This window comes from Microtus pennsylvanicus, chromosome 1, assembly GCF_037038515.1.
Source record: "Microtus pennsylvanicus isolate mMicPen1 chromosome 1, mMicPen1.hap1, whole genome shotgun sequence".
Taxonomy (NCBI): Eukaryota; Metazoa; Chordata; class Mammalia; order Rodentia; family Cricetidae; genus Microtus; species Microtus pennsylvanicus.
In genome coordinates, this window is record NC_134579.1 from 214,688,273 (window position 1) to 214,707,659 (window position 19,387).

The following is a 19,387-nucleotide window of genomic DNA, read 5'->3' on the forward strand; positions in this document are numbered from 1 at the left end:
ATGGTGATAAAGACTTGAACAGTCCCAGAGAATTAACAGCTGAAGTAGAAAAAGAACTGACAATGATTGAGGAAAAATTACAAGAGGCACATGTGGACAGGGTGAAACCAGAGCTCATTTGTATTCTCGTCATATTACCGCCCAAAATTCCTCCTACAGGAATTTTTTTTTAAATTTTTCGAGACAGGGTTTCTCCGTAGCTTTTGGTTCCTGTCCTGGAACTAGCTCTTGTAGACCAGGCTGGCCTCGAACTCACAGAGATCCGCCTGCCTCTGCCTCCCGAGTGCTGGGATTAAAGGCGTGCGCCACCACTGCCCGGCTTCCTACAGGAATTTTAATGCAGAGAGATGATACTATCTTGGAATGGATCTTTTTACCACATAAACCAAGTAAGAAACTAAAAACTTATATGGAAAAAGTCTGTAAAAGGCAAGTTGAGACTTCGTCAACTAGTAGGCATAAACCCAGCAGAAATTATAGTGCCTTTCACTGCTGATGAACTAAAGAAATTATGAGAAGATAATGAACCATGGCAAAGAGCTTGTGCTAATTTTTGGGAGAAATTAATAACAACTATCCTAAAAGCAAGAGGCTTAACTTCATAAAGAGAACTTCTTGGATTCTTCCTTGAATCGTCCATGATGCTCCAATAACCAGAGCCGGTACATTCTATACTGACACTAATAAAACAGGGAAGGCAGGTTACAAATCAGAAGACTTGAGTAAGGTGGAACAAAGTCCTTATGCTTCTGTCCAGAAGGCAGAATTATATGCCATTCTTATGGTGCTAAGGGATTTTAAGGAACCTCTTAATATAGTTACAGATTCACAATACGCAGAACGAGTTATTTTACATATTGAAACTGCTGAATTTATACCTGATGATACAGAACTAACCTTACTGTTTATCCAGGTACAAGACACAATCAGGAACAGGCTTTGCCCTATGTATATAACACACATCCGATCCCATACGAGTCTGCCAGGTCCTCTAGCACAAGGTAATGCAGAAATTGATCAATTGTTGATTGGTAGTGTGCTGCAGGCCTCTGAATTTCATTAAAAAATCACATTAATAGCAAAGGCTTGAAGAGTTTTCTATTACGTGGCAACAAGCTAAGGAAATTGTAAAGAAATGCCCTACTTGCTCTTTCTATAATCAAACACCACTGCCTGCAGGGGCTAATTTAAAGGGCACTCAAAAGAATGAAATCTAGCAGATGGATGTGTGTTCCATTTTGCAGAATTTGGCAAATTAAAATATGTACACTTATTCAGGTTTTCAATGGGCAACTGCTTTAAGCTCATAAAAAGCTGATTCAGTAATCACTCATTTATTAGAAGTTATGGCCATCATGGGTATACCTACACAAATAAAGATGGATAATGGTCCAGCTTATGTTTCTAGGAAAATGAAATGGTTTTTTGCTTATTACAATATTAAGCATGTTACAGGTATACCATACAATCATACAGGTCAATCAGTCATAGAAAGATCAAATCGAACTCTAAAGGATATGTTAAACAAACAGAAAGGGGTGGAAAACACCCCCAGAAATAGGTTACATAATGCTTTATTAACCTTGAATTTTCCCAGCGCTAATGAGAAGGGGACAACGGCTGCAGAAAGACATTGAATAATGGAAAAGTCTGCTGAATTAAATCAACCAGTTTATTTCAAGGATGTGCTGACCTCACAATGGAAGCCAGGAGATGTGCTGCGTTGGGGAAGGGATTTTGCTCTTGTCTCCACAGGAGAGGAAAAATTGTGGATAACGTCAAAATTAATTAAGGTTCTGTTTGAAGAGGAGAAGCCCCTTGGAAAAGATAAATAACAATTCATTCACAAGGATGGTAGTCATACTGATCGTAAGAAATACATATAGGTTGGGGGCAGGGTTCTTTTTATCTCCACAAAAAAAACACTTATCTTCAAAGAATTTAAGGGACCCTGAATATTTAAATACTGATAGATGGAAACCCACTAAGTTAAAACCCATTAAGGATCAGCAATAAAACTGAATAGATTACATAAGTATAAATTTTTTAATATGTCTTATTAAGCATTTCTTTATAAATATGTAAGGGCTGGTTTTGGAGTTGGACTATGGCTCAGTCCCTCTTCAACTCAAAGCCTGTTGATAAGAATATCTCAGAATTTCTGTCTCAGGTCAGGAACCATGATATGGGACAGAATAAGAATAATAATATACTTGATAAAATTTTTTGCCGTTCTTCATATCTGTATCTGTCTTTATATGTCAGTATATGTCTTTGTAGTTAATGTTTAAATTTCCCATAACAACAAATTTTCCTACAGTAATCTTTGAAGTTTCCAGGATGAAGATGGGGCCCCACAACATCAACTCCACCTGGTTACTATGACGTCATGATTTTTATAGCGCTAAAATTAGACCTGTTTTTTGGTACCAACTGCACAAGACAGTTTCGAATGGTGCACATTTTTGACAACACTCTGGCCAGACCTCCTCAAAACACTCAGAGGCTAGTTACAATTTTCTTAGACCAAATGTTAATCTGGGAATTTTACCATCATTCGCTTTCACAGGACCCCCTAAAAAGAATGTCACCCCATGTCATCTGGAAGCAATCTTAGAGGACGATGTCCCCTCTCCCAGCAGAGTTTGCCCTCAGGTTTAGGGACATCATTTAGTGGTTGGTATAGGGTTGAGGGAATGGGGAAGGTATTTTATGGGATTAGGGATGCTTATTTGAAAAAAAAAGGGATTAACTGGTTTGATGGGATGATTGATATTTGTGAATTATTGGTTTTAGAAAATTGCATTGGTGTTGATTCTTGTATATTGAATATTGTATGTGAGTATGCTTCTACCTCTATTTATTGTATAGAGTATGCTTATACCTCTGTTTCAAATATACATATATATTGTATTGATATATTTACCATATTGCAATGTATATTTCTACCTCTGATATTATTTATGTAATGACATTGTTTACATTTGGAGATCATTGTTCTCATAATTTGCATGGTTGTATATTCTCTTAGTCTTCAAATTAGATAGGTATTGAGAATTATAAATCAACAGTCATATATGTTTGTCATATTTATATTTAGGATAATCAGGTTTTTTAGATACATAGAGATTATATTTAGTATAGATAGTATAATCTTCAACCTCTTCGAAGAGCTGTAGAAAATGGCCTTTAATCTAATCTAGAATTCCGTGCCAATGAGACACAATCACTCCTGGCAACACCTCTCTACTCCCAAGAGAACGTTGAGCACTAAAGATACTAGACTGGGAGCTTGTCTTCTCCGCACAACTGGCCTTCGGGCAAAAGAAAAGCCCATACCTCAACTACTGACAAAGATACAAAATATCCATAAGTGGATAAAACAGGATTGTCTTATCTTGCCAAGACAGGGTAGGATAGTTCTAAAAAAGTTTCTTGCCTTTGATAATGGTATGTCAGTTATGTTAGGCCTTAGCCAAAGTTGGTTGACTAAACATTGCAAACCAGACTTTGGGTGATTGCCCAGATAGTCAGTTGTCTCTGTCATTTGTTGCACATTTTGGAAATTTTCTCGTTTGTTCTTCCTGATTGCTTAAGTAATATTACTCCCCTTCTCAGATCTTTGACGGAGTTGAAGATTAGATAATTGTAGTTACTCTCTACATTATTTAGACTCCTTGAAATAGAATGCTTAGCAAAACTTTTGTTATATGTTTCTTACTTAGTATTATTTGTTACTTGTAATTTTATATATATTATTTATTCCAATTGTATATAGTTGTATTTGGTTTGGTTCTGCCTTATTTAGACAAAAAGGGGAGATGAAGGGGAATCTCAACCAATCACCTTGTTTGGGGGTGTGTTTGCCCCGGGGCCCCAAATAGCTTATAAAGCCATCCATGTGCGCTTCTTTGTCCCTTTTGTTTCCTGCTCTTCGCTGGAACCTTGGCTTTGTAAGTTCTCCCTTATTAAAGCTGAATATATTATATTGAGCATGCCTGGCTAATTCTGTTCGCCGTTCGTTTACGCCGTAACAGTTATCAATCTTGAATCACTAGTGTTTATCACCCTATCATTTCTCAAAGACAAGGAAGTCATACCTCCTCTAATATCTCACATCTCAGATTAGTGCTGACTAATCTGACTTCCATAACACGCACCCTATTGGTTATAAAATGTTTAAACTAAGAAGCTAAAATTATTCCTAATAAATGTATAATCAAGTAATTACGACAATGACTTGCTCCAATAGGAAAGGTCCCGGAAAGTTAAATTCCCAGAAAAAAAAATTCAGAATTGTTCCTTCCACATCTAAACGAAACAGAATTCATGGTGCAATGTCTGCGCTTGCTAGTTTTGTGTCAACTTGACACAAGCTAAAGACATCTGAGAGGAGGGAACATCAATTAAGAAAATGCCTCCAAAAGATCAGGCTGTAGACAAGAAGCAGGGCATTTTCCTAATTAGTGGTCTATAGGGAAGGGCCCAGCCAGCCCATTGTGGGTGCTGCCATCCCTGGTCTAGTGGTTCAGGGTTCTGTAAGCAAATAGACTGAGCAAGCCATAGAAAGCAAGCCGGTAAGCAGCACCCCTTCATGGCCTCTGTATCAGCTCCTGCCTCCAGGTTCCTGTCATGACGTCCTTCAAGGTTAAACAGTGCTGAGGAAGTGTAAGCCAAATGAATCCTTTCCTCTTCAAGTTGCTTTGATCGTGATGTTTTATCACAGTTACAGTAACCTTCACAAAGAACGCCCATAAACCACAGGCATATAAAGACAAGCATACAGATCTTTTATAGAATTTCACTATGGCAGAAAGTATTCATGAAGTTGATATGGTTGATACTATCCACAACACATTAAAGAGAAAAAAAGACAAACGAAGAAATTATGGCGGGGATGGCATCAAAATAAAAGGAGAAATTCCTTTGCCTACCCATTGGGCAGCTCATCGATTCCTAAATGAACAAGAGTGGGTATTGTCTGATATTAGACCTTCATCTTATTACTCTCTGTTTGTATCATATATAAAGATTATATCTAAATTGAGCACACAGCAGAACACAATTCCCATGTAATAGTATGAATACAAACATCACACTCTGCTTCTATAATGGACAGAGTAAAGTCTGTACCACACTTCTTATCAGGCCAAGTAAATCACAACTCATAGGGATAAATGGATTCCTATTTCTGTTTCCTTCCCTTACAGAACAAATGCACACATACAAACACACACACACGGAACATTCCTGGGCAGCATCACTTAACATAGTCCTTATAAAGAATTGATACTGGAATGATTACTGTTAATTGAAATATCTATTAATTCGAGAAAGAAAACATGCTATTTAGTGAGAGAGGAGTAGGTGATGAGGAAACGCAGTCCTAGGGGAGACAGGACTGCTAAAGGCACCCCTTGTAACCACAGCCCTCCTCTATGTGATGAAGTAAATAAACCATGTTTGGGGGCTGCAATACAAATCAGCTAGCTGTCACGTAAGTCTCAGTCTTTAATATTATAAATGTGAGGAGGAAACCATTCAGAGTACTACAAAGAAACATTTAAAATGAGCTCATTAAATGCAAATTAAAACAGAAACATTGAAAAAGCACTGGGCTACCACTAAAGGCTGAAGAAACAGCAGGTAAGAAACAATTCTCATTGATCAAAGAACTGAAAGCTAACAGAATAAAGTATTTTGCATTGAACCTGGTTCATGAATATTAAGCATTTTGAAATAAGGAGAACTTTTTCTTTCTTTTTCTTTTTCCTTTTGTGTGTGTGGGGGGGGTGGGGGGGGTTCAAAGAAGCTTTAGAGGTGGGGTAGATTTGCATATATTAATACCAAGTCCTTCTACTGTATCATTTTCGAGCCATAGAGCTTTGAATTTAAAAAAAAATGCAGACTTCAGAAAAGCCTTTAGAAATAGGACCAACATTTGTAAAGGACATAAGGTTCTTTCAGAGGCTTTGGACCCAAAAGAGGACTGAATAAAATTATACAAACTCTTCTCTCCAAAAGTTCCATAGAGCCCACTTTGTGACGCGGTGGCACCAGGCCCCTCGTGACAAAGTCTTAGATGAGGAGCTGCTTTCATCCAGCGTTATTAAAGGACAGGCAAATGCACAGTACATTCTCCTACAACGACAGAGTCCGAGACTGAAAATCCTTGCGGGAAAGTTTTAAAACAAAGCCAGACACTGGGCCAACAGTCAATATAGACAGAATATTTACAATGACAAAACATGTTCTTGTATCGTTGACACCGACTCACAGTATCAGACATGGAATCCATGCTCAATGCTGGAATCTGCTTTTGTAAAATTAAATCATTATAAAATGAAGTACTTTTCCTACAACCCATTTCGAAGTAAAACGTTTACCCTTTATCTATAAACAAGACAGGGCCACCGACAACATGGACGGCAGGCACGCAGAAGAGAGAACACTTTCATAGCTAACATCATAAAACTGGAGAATAGACAGTAACAAGTGTGATCTTTATATGCAGTTAAATTTGCTAAGAGATTTTCCACAAGATAGAGAAAATAATATTTTAATCAATTAAAAAAAAAGACCTTTGAATGGTACCCAGGTCTAATGAATCCTAGGCCACATCACTGAGCTACATTTCTATCTCAAAAACCCTGGGTAACACCGAGCTTTCATTTAAGAACTTCCTATCTTAATTGTGTGAGAACCCATGTCCTTTAATAGCTGATGTTATCGAAGGCCTAAATGTATAGGACATTTAGAACAATTCACAATTGTCACCACTAAAATTCAATTTTAAACACAAAGAAGTGCTCATATTTTAAAAGATAAAAAAAAATTTGAAGAGGTGCTCAGAATTACATTTTTCTCAGTTAAGTTTTCTGAAGCTTTTCATTATCTTGAATCCTTTTTCCATACCTCACAAAGGCAAACTTTTTCATTGACTTCAATTAAATTATGGTTTAAGTTTGTCTGGGTCAAGACATTTAACACATCAATCATAACCCAAGAGGGAAATGGAAGTACCTTTAAAGCCATCCCCAGGACAAGAAGGAACCCTCTATTTTGAAACAATAAAAAGAAAATTGTTTTATGGGTACTGAAATATTTGTCCCCTTTCCTCATATCTGGCCGGGAAACCAGTCCATAGGATTTTTCTCGCAGGAAATCAAGGACTTCAATGAAAGAGGGGGTGTATTGCCTGCACTAGGAGGATACAGCAAGGTGGGAGAGTATAGGGATAAACAACACCAGCTCTGTAGTGCTGAGCAGTGTAAAACATTATTCAGTTTCTAGAGATATCTACGTGTCCTTTGACCTGCAACAGAACTCTGGACAGAGACTGCCTTCACTTCCTGGCTCAAGGATGACTCACAAAAGTGCAAAAGACCCAGGCCTTCCTTAGAATTGATTCACTCTCGCCTGTTCTGACTGTTATCAACACACCCAAATCAGAACTGGCAAGTCAGAAGCTCCTTAAAAATGGCCACCAATAGAACTAGGAAATAAAACTAGGTGAACTAAATAATTTAACATTTCTATGCAGTTTTTTAGATATACAAGTTCAAGTTCCTTTTCCTGGGATGGGAGACAGCGATTTAACCATTTGTGTGAAAATGCACACTTGTTCACCATACAACAGTCATTAGTGAAAGTGAAGGAACAGGGCTTAAATTCACCTTGTATCTCACTTGTTTCTGTCAGCAATGGATTTAGTTGTGACACCAAGATATCACACTTCTTATTAAGAGAGTTCCAGATAAATCTTAATAAAACTGCCCAAATCTGTTTCATCCTAAAAGTTAATATAATTTATTAGATTCTTTATACAAATAACTATTTCTAGTTCTTAATTTCCTGTCTTTATATAGCTTTATAGGGCATATGCGCCTCAAAAATCATTCATAAACTAGATTGAGTTGGAAGAAACTAAACGTGTGCAATTCTCTTCAAAATATGAAATGTTTCTTTCTTGTAAAATCTCCCATAATTTTTCTAATCTCTCCCGCTTGGTTCACTGACCCAGTTCAGGTTTGTGTTTACAAACCAGCTCTTAAGGAGACGTCACCTGAAAGACGTCTATGATTCATAGAAATGTACCTTTTCTATAAAATTAACAAGTTTCCAATTGGTTCAGAAAAAATACACACCTCCCTACCAAGGTGAGAGAAGCTGGCCATCTGTCGCTTGTACCTCTGCTTCAGTGAGGAGGTTAGTGACGTGGCATGATTCCCCCAGCGAGGGGTAAAGGAAGGCTGCGTGCGCACTCTAACCTTACTTTCTTAGGTAAAAGCAGACTTGGCTACTCGCACCATGTAAAGCATTTATTTCATAAAGCCACCTCTCATCTGTCTTCTGGACACACCTCGGATATAGCCACTTCAAACGTGCTTGGAGTGATACTTCTCAGGCATAGACCACAAGCAAAATCACCAGAGTCAAGACACCATTGGCAGGCGTCTACAGCGAGGAAACCGTCAAACAGGAATATTCGCTCAGCACCACTGCGCATTCCTACTCATTTTGGGGGAGAACCCGAAGTGACTGGGACTTTGACATCTCTGAGAGGACCTTTCAAACCTTCCTACTTGACGGTGCTTACGGCGACCCTAGTGGCCACTTCCAAAGCTGCACTCATCAGACTGCACCCTGTCCGCCACCTTGGCTAACACTTACTCTCCACTACTCTTTCGCCTCAGATCTTCGAGGGAGACATTTTTTAAAAAGACAGAACTGAAGGTGCAAGGTGCCATCTCTTTGAAGCCCATTATTTCCACCAGTAGAAGGCTTCCTGAGGGCTTCTTAAAAGTCCTAGAGGGCCTGAACCCGCCCTGAGGTGAAGGACAGCATGACAGTCCCTGACAGGTGCAGACCTAGGCTGCTCTTAGCTCAGGGGTGGCAGAGCGCCAGGCTGCTGACCATGCGGGACGAGCCCCGCCGTGGGAGGGCGCCGCGGTGCAGCCGGGTGTCCGCCCGCGGGGATGCCTGCCCCGGGCAAGGGCGGGGTGGGACACCCCGCACCCAGTCACTCGCGGGCCCCCGGGGCCGAGGACGCCCACCGGGCGGGCGGAGCGCGGCGCACACGCCTTCGCCCCGTGTGTCACCGACAGGTGGCTCGGGCCAGCCCCCGCGGCTCGCGCTCGGACCCGTGGGGTGTGACGTGGCGCCACGCACGGGCGCGGGGCGGCGCAGAGAGGTTGTACCTGGCAGGCACACACGTACCTATCATGGTCACCGGGCGGGTGGTGGCTGCGGGGCAAGCAGGGCCTACGCGGGCACCGACACCCGCCCAAGCCGCCCACCAGCGTTTCTCTCGGGTTTAGTCATCCAGGTTGGCCCTCCCCGCGCGGCCAGCAGGCCCAGTGCGCGTGCGCATCCGCCCAGATGCGCGAAGCCTGCTGGGAGTTGTAGTTTTAACGCGTAAGAATCTCCTCTGGCTGCGACAGTCACCGCCGATCGCCCTTTCCGGATTAAGACCCAGGAAACGTGCGTCACGAAGGGGCGGGACTATCGGGCCGTAGTGTTGACGAGTCGCTTAGCAACCAGGAGGCTCACCTTTGGAAGCTTGTTGCGACTCAAGCCTCGGGTCCCAGCCCTCTTCCCGCCCCTCCCCTCCCCTAAACTCCCTTCACCTTGGAGCTGCCAAACATCTGTATCACCCTGGACACCACGAGGGGTTGAATTTCTACCAGTAACGCGCCTTTTTACATTTTTCCCCCGACCTCCTGCTCACATCTGTAAAACCCCCTGATTTTTCTACCACACTTTTGATAAGACCAAGACGATTTCTAGGAAGATGGTGGCAGAAAAAGAGACCCTGACCTTAAACAAATGCCCAGACAAGATGCCGAAGAGGACCAAACTGCTGCCACAACAGCCGCTCCCGGTGCATCAGCCTCATTCCCTGGTTTCTGAGGGCTTCACAGTCAAAGCCATGATGAAAAACTCAGTCGTAAGTGATCTTCCTCAATCGAACGCACTTGCTCCGAAACAGGGGACACGAGGTTGTAGAGGATGGCTGACCCTAAGATGGATTCCAAGCCCAGGTCCCCAGAGAGTTCTGTTTGCCAGAACTGGCAATGACTCAGTCGGTAGCCCACCATGCCCATAAGTGTGCAGACTCAGTCGGTAGCCCACCCTGCCCATAAGTGTGCAGACAGGCCAGGTGGTTAGAAAGCTTTGGGGACAGGTGATGTACAGGTCTGGTTTATAAGCACTTTTGTGAGGACTTGTGCTTTCACCACCACCCCAAATTACATGTAAGCTTTTTAACCCGAAGGGGGGGAAAAATCCTTATCCTTATTGCAACCTAAATTAGCTCCACTCAGCAAAGGACCTTCTAGAGTGAGAATTCTTAGAAGTCATAGACTTGCAATATTTTAACATGAAGCGGTATACAGCTGGGACACATAGACTCCTCAGTAGTCTATAAAGTAATTTATTTCACCTGGAACACTTTAGCATGCTTAGAATTTACTCAGTAACATTTTGACAAAAAGGTTGAAGTATTCAAAAGCTACTTATGTGAATACTGGTTCTGGATAGTCCTTTTAAATACATTTTTATTTAAGGTGAGCTCTATTTCAAGTGTCCCTATACAATACAAGTCCTATTTTATGTTTATTACTTGTGGTAATAAAAATAAAATATTCTTAACACCAATGGGGGAAATATTTAAAGGCACACATATACTTTAGCTATATGCATAATCCTGCTTTGAAATCTTCTTATTTATTAAATAGCCTCTAATTTGGTATACTAAACCAAGTTTGTCTCTTGAGTAGGCACTGTTTAGTAATGTGGGGTTAAATAATAAATGTAATTTAGTATTTTCAAATTTGTACAATTTACACCCTGAGAGGATCTTATTATTCAATATATTACCTTAATAGTGTTTTCCATTGTCCCATTATTTCTTTCTTTATTTATTGCAAGCCCAATACTACCTTATTTCTAAACACATACTTAGAGGACACAAATAAAGTAGACCACCTATAGACTTCCAGCTCAGATTCCTGGGTTGCTAAACAAAATCATATTCCTATATTTTGCCGTATGTGTTGGCTGGCTTATAGTAGTTAAAATTCTTGGAAGCAGTCTAAAAAATAACACCAGAGTTACAAGAAACAGAAAAGGTTGTTTCTATATTCAATATTTACAGTTCACCACTTCTGAGTTCCATGATGTTGATATTGTTACATTGTAATGTTAAAGTCTCTCTCTCTCTCTCTCTCTCTCTCTCTCTCTCTCTCTCTCTCTCTCTCTCTCTCTCCTGAATAGACCTTCTATTCAGAGCGTATATGCCAACGTTCATCTTTTCATTACAGCCACATGTCCCAAAAGCAACCAAAACCCCTTCTCCGATGCTGCACTCACCCTCCGTTCCCTCCGCAGCCCTCTAGTTCAGTGGGTAATGTCGTTTCAATTTTCTTCCAAGAAAAACACACAGAATTTGCCCTAAGAACTGTAGAAATTATTTATGAGATAATGGTGTCTGGTGACATTGATTATTTGTAAAAATGATTTCTTAAAATCCCAGTGGCAAGTGGTCTTAAGCAGTTTGTGGTTCTTTTGGTTGCATGAATTTCTGTTTTGGTCTCTATGAAAATAAGCAATCTCAAAAGTCTTCACTCAAAGAATAACACTCAAGTTCATATCAATGCATCATTTTCCATTAAAAGATGGAAGGAGATACAAAATTTGAAGATTTGTTGTTTATTGTCCTTCTTAGAAAAGATAATGGAGCCCATGACCAAAAACCGCTTAGCCTGTATTATTCCCTCAAGTCAGCTAAAACTGGACCCTTTATGCACTTATACACCTTATCAAAAAGCATGTTAGGGCAGGAATAATGAAGAGCGACACAACCTCATGCAGATCTAGGAGGGTCAACCCGCAAGGATAGATGGCCTCAGCTACACAGGAAGTTAAAAGGAAATCTACAATATATATGGAGACCCTGTCTTAAGCAAACAAGAAAGGAACAAGCATGTGTGTGTGTGTGCATGTGTGTGTGTGCACATACACACTGCAATATGGATCCAAGGCTGGATGATGTTACCTGTAGGCCCCCATTCCAAGCCCATCAGAAAACAGACTAAGAAAGCTATAGAATTCCAAAAGGACACAATCTTCAATATATGCTTTAGACACAATGAGAAAAAAGTCAGTAACCTGCAAAATGACACAGCCAGCAGTGAAGAAGAAGCAACTTCATGATGGTATGTCCCAGAAGCAGCCCCTGTCACTTCTGTGTAAGTCCATTACTAGAGCCAAGTCTTAAAGCCACAGCTAGTTGGAAGACGGACTGGCACGTGGTATGTTCCAAATGGTAGCTCTTTGGCTGTCTCAGCCTCACAGTGTTTTATTATTGTAGTGAGGGGAGATGGGAGGCTGGGAATAATTAGAAGTCACAGACTACCAATGCAAAGGTGGGTGCTTTAGAGTGAAGAGAAGCTCAAACATAAGCCCGCTCAGTCACAGCACAAACAACTAAGCTTCTGTGGCTAGGGGTGCAAATCTTCATTTCATCGACTGGAGGTATTAATGATGGTGGATGCAGGGGACAGTTAGCTGATGGGGGGGCGCTCATCCCCCAAAATCTCGCAGGTATATAATGTCTCCCAAACTTCTACCAATCAATTATCAATACATATAGACTAAGCTTTCCAGAACAAAGTTCTGATGACACAATGTCAAGATTTGGGAGCAATCCAGTTTCAAAACAATAAACTGAAGGGGAAAAAAAAGAAATTCTATAAGGCATACATACTTTCAGCAATCATCTCCTTTTAAAAAATTTTTTTTTATTCTTTGGCAATTTCATACATGTATACAATGTGTCTTGATCACATTCACCCAAATTCTCCCTCCCTCTCTCCATGAGTCCCTAGTGCTTGCTCCTCCTACTCCTGTCCTCTTTTGTTTCTATCAAAAGAGTCCAGTTAGTGCTGTCTGCATATGTGTGCATGTGTTACCATCCACCTAAGCACGACCAATTTACCAGCTGTCACGGACCTGGAAAAAAAATGTCTCCTCCCCACCTCCCAGCTTCCAGCCGGTGGGGTGGAACCTCAAGAGACCCTTTCTCGTCCTTATTGGAATGTCAACCGGCTTGATCTTGATTAGGTGATGCCCTGTGACTTCATAAGTACAATGACCACGTCATGTCCAGGGGACAGCGCTGCTCCACATTCTCTGGCTCGTGCATTCTTTCTGACCCCTTTCCTCATTGTCCCCTGAGCTCTGGCGGAGGATTGGTGTGCATGTTCCATTCTCAGCACTATGATTCTATGCACTGACTAGCCCAGCAGCCTCTATAATCTAATTCAATTCTGTATTTTCAATTTATAACCCCCTCTCATTCTCATCTACTTAAACTAACTGGAACCCAAGAAACTGAATAATTCCTTATGCTTTTGACTTATGTGTAGTGGGTATTCGCTCTGCCCATGACCTTGAGCTATCTGGCCCAATGGATGTGGTGCTTCTTGCCACCTATGCGGTCAAACTAATAAATTCCTTTCTGACTCTCTCAAGGCCCACTTCTGTAATTGGGTGTTTAGACAGGAACTCGGTGTCACCACTGAGGTCAATAGTCAAGACTTCTGCTGCTTATTCTGGACAACAGGACACAAGGAAAAGTGACTGCTGCACCTTGCTGACAGGGCAGGACAGTCTTTCAAACTTTCCTGCTTCTGAAAATGGTCTGACACAAATTCTAAGCCCGTAGCCAAAGGTGGGTGCCCCAACATTACAAAAAAACATTGGGTGACTGTCCAAGCAGCCAGCGCTCGCTCGCTCTCTCTCTCTCTCTCTCTCTCTCTCTCTCTCTCTCTCTCCTTGTATTTTTGGAAACTTGTTTGCATGAACTTTCTGTTTGATCAGGTAATGTTATTTTCTTCCTGAGGTCTTTGATGGGTTGAAGACTAGATAGTCACAGTTACTATCCTCTCATATCAGGTTCTTACTAGATTCATACTAGATCCAGATTCTCCAGGATACTACAGCTATTGGAGGAATCTCTGTAATTTGCCACTCACCTATGATCTGTACATTTAGAATGTGTTCCTTACTTGATGTTGTTCCTTTTGGTTGTAGTTCCGTTTTTGTTTATGTTATTACTCCTTTCTTTCTCCTGGACAACACTTGATAATCATTCTTATTGTGTATAGTTTTGTATTGGGTTTAGAACATTACATATTCAGACAAAAAGGGGAAGTGTAGTGGGTATTCGCTCCACCCATAAACATGAGCTAGGTGGCCCAATAGAGGCAGTGCTTTTGTCTGCCTATGTGACCTCTAGTAAGGGAGGAGGGTGTGGTGGTCGCACTCTCTTGGGTGGCAAAGGCAGAGGCAGGTGGCTTGAAGCAGCCTGTGAATGGTATCCAGCTTTCCAAGGACTCTGCAACTGGATTTACCAATCCTGTATTCCTGAGTATGTTTCCCCCTTTCATATCTCAAAAAATCATTGATGCCCCTTAAATAGACGACTTAGGAGCTGAAAAGTTCACATTAAAACACAGTAGTGGTGCACACCTTTAATCCCAGCACTCAGGAGGCAACAGCAGGCAAATCTCTGTGAGTTTGAGACCATCCTGGTCTACAGAATGAGTTCCAAGATAGCTAGGGAAACACAGAGAAACATTGTTCAAAAAAAAACAAAAACAAACAGACAAAAAAGCTGCCAAATCATGGTGGTCCTTATTTCAAATTCTCAGGCCCTCGCTGCACTAAAGGACAAAAGCAAAAGTTCCTCCCTCCCGTGAGGCCCTTCCGGAGGTAGCTACTGCTGCTTTTCATGTATTCATTCATGTACACATATACATAGATGTTACATACATGTCATCTCCATCCTCACGATCTCCCTTACTTCCTAGCACATAGATCCTTACACACATATCCCCATCCTCACCATCTTCCTTCCTTCCTAGCGCCTTCATCATGGCTTTCTTGCTGGTCCTGACTCACTATTGGCGGGTCTGCCTTGATGACTCTTTCCTTCTAGCTCCTTCTACCTGCAGTGTACAGACCACCTTCTGTTGCTCCCTTCATTTTTTGTTGAAATTTTACTTTGTAGTAAGCTGTTCTCTGACCACTTAAAATCTCAGGCTCTTGGTCATGGCCTCCAACCCTGCCCTGCCTCGAAGTCCTGTCTGCAGTGATATCAGTGTAGCTTGACGTGGGTGTTCTCTGTTAGAAACTCAATCTTGGAGGTTTGGGGATTTCATTGTTTTGTTCACTGCTCCATCTCCAGCCAAGGAAAAGTTTGTGCCCCATAATAAAGGCTTTATTTTCTGCTTTCTTTTTTCGTTTTTTTTTTTGGTCAAATGAGATATTTAATATTTAATTCTATAACTAATTAATCATCACTAAGTTAGAATTTTCAAAGAAAATAACAATAAAATTATATGGGTATTGAAACCATGAATACCATATAGATGTCCTGTGAAATATTTTATTGGCTTATTACAAAAGTTGTATTGTAAACTACCAAGCCTAAGAATGATTTGACCTAGGAAAGCTTTCTCTTAAGATTATGGATAATATTTTAGTCTTTGTATCTTGAGACCTTTTGTAATCTTAATGTTCAATTTAAAGGGTTTTTTTTATCTTAAATCATTTTTGTTTCTAAAGGTAAAAATTCTGTGTTTATTTCCTAAAGGGCCAGAATTGTACTTTATCCTTGATATAGATAAACTACATGTTATATAAAAAATGTTTGGTTATTTAATTTATGATTCCCAATTACTTTAAATGATCTGTCAATGCTGTGAGTATATAAATTCAAGTGTGTGCCTAATACTTTGTTGTTATTACATATCAATGTTTTAATACACCATAAGTCATCTTACATTTATTGAATCTTCTAACCTATCCTGTGAGAAAAACAGGACAGACTATATTCTCTATAAAACAAATTAGTCTCAGACTATTTTATGAGATATGTATTAAGTGATGAGAAAAGAATGTAGATTTCTATATTGTTTTTGTCTCTATAGCCTAGTCTTCTCCTGAGAATATTTTTGCAGATATCAACTGTGTAGAAAATATGTATGCCCTAAGTGAATCACTGGTGAATAATAAACCAGTACACTGACTCCCCAGCTCCCAGATCAGCCATATCAACATAGGTAACACAAATTGGACTCTGGGTTATAATGTTTTTAAAATACATATTACAAAACAAAATTTTAGTGAACATGGAGGTAGAAGAAGTTTGGAGGTGGGTAGGGGATCTAAGAGGATTTAGGGAGAGGTGTGGGTTATGTGCAAATATGATCAAAGTATATTATATGCATGTAGGAAATTCTCAAAGAATGAGCAAAAATATTAAAGATAAGTACCAACACCTCAAACTCCCTATCTGTTCCTCTCTAGTCACCCAGGCACAGGGGAGTTTTGTACTTGCATAAACTATGAAATTTTTTGTATCTGTTACTTCCATCAAAATTATGGTTTTGTGATTTAATACCACTGTTGCATACAGTTATAATTTTAAATTAATTGTTTTGATTAACTTTAAATGCCGGTTTAACGTAACCAGGAATCACCTGGCAAGAGTCTCAGTGAGAAGCTACATTAAGTTGACTGTGCACATGTCTATGAAGGATTATGTTGATTGATAATTACAATGGGAAGATCCACCCCAGCTGTGGGGACACCATTTTCTAGGCCAGGCCTTGGCTAGGAGAAGAGTGAAGGAAGATTTGGTACAAGTGGCCAGCAGGGGACAAGCAGCATGGGGCATGGATTTCCATCTACTCTTGACTGTAGAAATGGTGACGAGTTGATTAACTTCCTGCCTTGATTTCCCCGAAATGATGGACCATAACCTGGACTTGTGACCTAAAGCAAACCCTTTGGTCAGGGTATTTTAAATGAAGGTAGCACACAAATGCTACATGTCTAGTCCTAAGTAGTATTTTTGCAGATGGATGTACTATTTGTTTAACCATTCCCTTCTGGCTGAGGATTTGTGGTTTCCAATTTAAGATTGTTGCAAGTAGCTCACCTAGGAAATTTTGACTCTTTTTTTACCCTGTCATCTGCTCCTACTTCTTGTCTTCTTAGTGTTGGCACTCAGAATCTCAGCAGTTCTGAAAGCCATTCATCATACACACTAGGAAAAAGCTGGGACAGCTAAGGCTGTGGTTTCCCATCAGTACGAAGATATTTTCGTAACAAATATTCTTACATTTGTGGTCAAAAGTCACTTCTTTTATGTAAAGTACTTCCATTGATTTTCCTTATTTCCACCTTAGCCATAATCTTGTCAATTTAATTATATGTTTGTGTATGTATGTATTCCTATATATGCACAAACAATATGGTGAATTAGGTGATGTATATGGCTTCTATAACTAAAATATAATCATCTTATTTTATATTCTTTTTAAGGCACAGTCTCACTATGTAGTCTTGGCTGGCCTAAAATTTGCTACATAGTCCAGACTGACCTCCAACTCACAGAGATCCATCTTTCTCTGCATTCCAAGTACTGACATTAAAGACATATACCACTGCATTTAGTATTATATATTCTTTTAAATAAAAATAAATAAGATCTTTCTTACTAAGACACCCATGGCTTCATTTGTATTCTATCTATCTAGTACCATAGTGTGCTTAGAGTCTATATTTTGTATATATTCTCAAGTATGCATAAGAAATACATATGTATGTATATGTATATATATATTATATATATACAAACACTCATGAATTCATGAACTGGACAACTATATATATATATACATATATATATATATATATACACACAAACACTCATGAATTCATGAACTGGACAACTAGATAATTGATATGATAGATAGATAGATAGATAGATAGATAGATAGATAGATAGATAGATAGATAGATAGATAGCTGAAATTTAGAAATTATTCTTTAGCTTTCTTTGTCAACTGGATTCTATGTTTTGTTGTTTCATTAAGGTTGTTTATGTAAATGGGTGTTTTGAAATGTGTGCTTGCCTAGTGTACTCAGAGTCTGGGAAAGAACACCAGATCACCTGTAGCATTAGAGCTACAGATGGTATGACCAACCATGTGGGTGCTAGGAATCAAACACGGGTCTTCTGCAAAAGCAGCCAGTGCCAGCATTCTTAACCATGGAGCCATCTCTCCCACTCCTGAACTTTTTGTTTAAAGTGCAGGTTCTGTGATGCCTCTTGAACCATACCCTATCATAAGGGGAAAGTTAATAGCATAAAAGGAAACTAACATGAAAGTCCTCCATTCATTTATTTTTTCTGCTACAAAATAACAGCAACTGGATGAAAAGCATATTAACCCAGCTGGAACCCAGCATGATGCAGGGTGACCTGTTGCAAGGGAGAGGGCCGCTTGTCATCCCAGCTGCCCAGCTAGCTTACACCCGAAATAATCACACAGAAACTGAATTAATTAAAACACTGCTTGGCTCTAACTTCTTATTGACTAACTCTTACATATTAATTTAACCCATCTCCATTAACTGTGTATCGTCATGTAGCAGTGGCTTACTAGAGATTCTAACCAGCATCCATCTCAGGCAGAGGATCCATGGCTTCTCTGACTCTGCCCTTCTTCCTCCCAACATTCAGTTCTATTTTTTCTACCTACCTAAGTTCCACCCATAAACCAGGCCAAGGCAGTTTCTTTATCCACTAACCAATGAAAGCAACACACAAATAGAAGGAGCTCCTACACCATTTCCCCTTTTCTGTTTAAACAAAAAAAGGCTTTAACTTTAACATAGTAAATTTACATATAATAAAACAGTTATCAAGCAAGAATTAAAGTTACAATATTTATATTTACTTTATCTTTTATCATAACTAAGAAAAACTATAACTATCTATTCTTCAACTCCATCAAAGGCTCCAGAAGGATATACTATTACCTAAGTAAAACAGGAAGTATATTATAAGCACCTTCCAAAATTCTAGAATTGACAGTCACCCAAAGTTCTTCTGTACCTTTGGGGCATCCATCTTCAGCCTACAGGCCCATGGTATCCAGCAGATTTTGCCATGAAGCAGGAAATTTCAAAGACAGATCAGTCACTGTCATCTGTGTCCTGCAGAATGTCTCACAAACTCTTTCATGAAGAAGGAATCCCAAAGGACCATCTCACCTTAGGCAAGTTCAGCAGTCTTCTCTCTGTGGGCACAGACCTCTGTGAGTTCAAGGTATTGTGGTACACACCTTTAATCCCAGCATTTGAGAGGCAGAGGCAGGTGGATCTCTGTGAGTTCAAGGATAGCTTGGTCTACAAAGTAAGTTCCAGGACAAAGATACATAAAGAAACCCTGTCTCAAAAAGCCAAAAATTAAAAACAAAAGAAATAGTAGTTAAAAATAAAGCCACATAAAATTGAAAAATAAAGC

General features: G+C 39.9%; 2 protein-coding genes across 4 annotated transcripts in view; one reads left to right on the forward strand and one right to left on the reverse strand.

The window, feature by feature from the left end:
• Nucleotides 1-9,418, reverse strand: part of Prkn (parkin RBR E3 ubiquitin protein ligase) — a 1,218,641-nt gene extending 1,209,223 nt beyond the window's left edge. The window contains exon 1 of one of the 3 annotated variants that reach the window (XR_012908104.1): nucleotides 9,220-9,417. Coding sequence is in view for 2 of the 3 variants with exons in the window: in XM_075950830.1 (XP_075806945.1) it covers nucleotides 9,220-9,226 (7 nt within the window). In the remaining variant the exon portion in view is untranslated. Of the gene's footprint in view, nucleotides 1-9,219 lie in introns of all 3 variants that reach the window. The other 2 variants (XM_075950830.1, XM_075950826.1) reach the window with 2 other exon arrangements.
• A 98-nt stretch (nucleotides 9,419-9,516) lies between these two features.
• The window catches only part of Pacrg (parkin coregulated), a 446,844-nt gene continuing 436,973 nt past the window's right edge, over nucleotides 9,517-19,387 (forward strand). Inside the window, exon 1 of the mRNA XM_075959305.1 lies at nucleotides 9,517-9,949. Coding sequence (XP_075815420.1) covers nucleotides 9,794-9,949 — 156 coding nt within the window. The 5' untranslated portion in view covers nucleotides 9,517-9,793. The remainder of the gene's footprint in view (nucleotides 9,950-19,387) is intronic.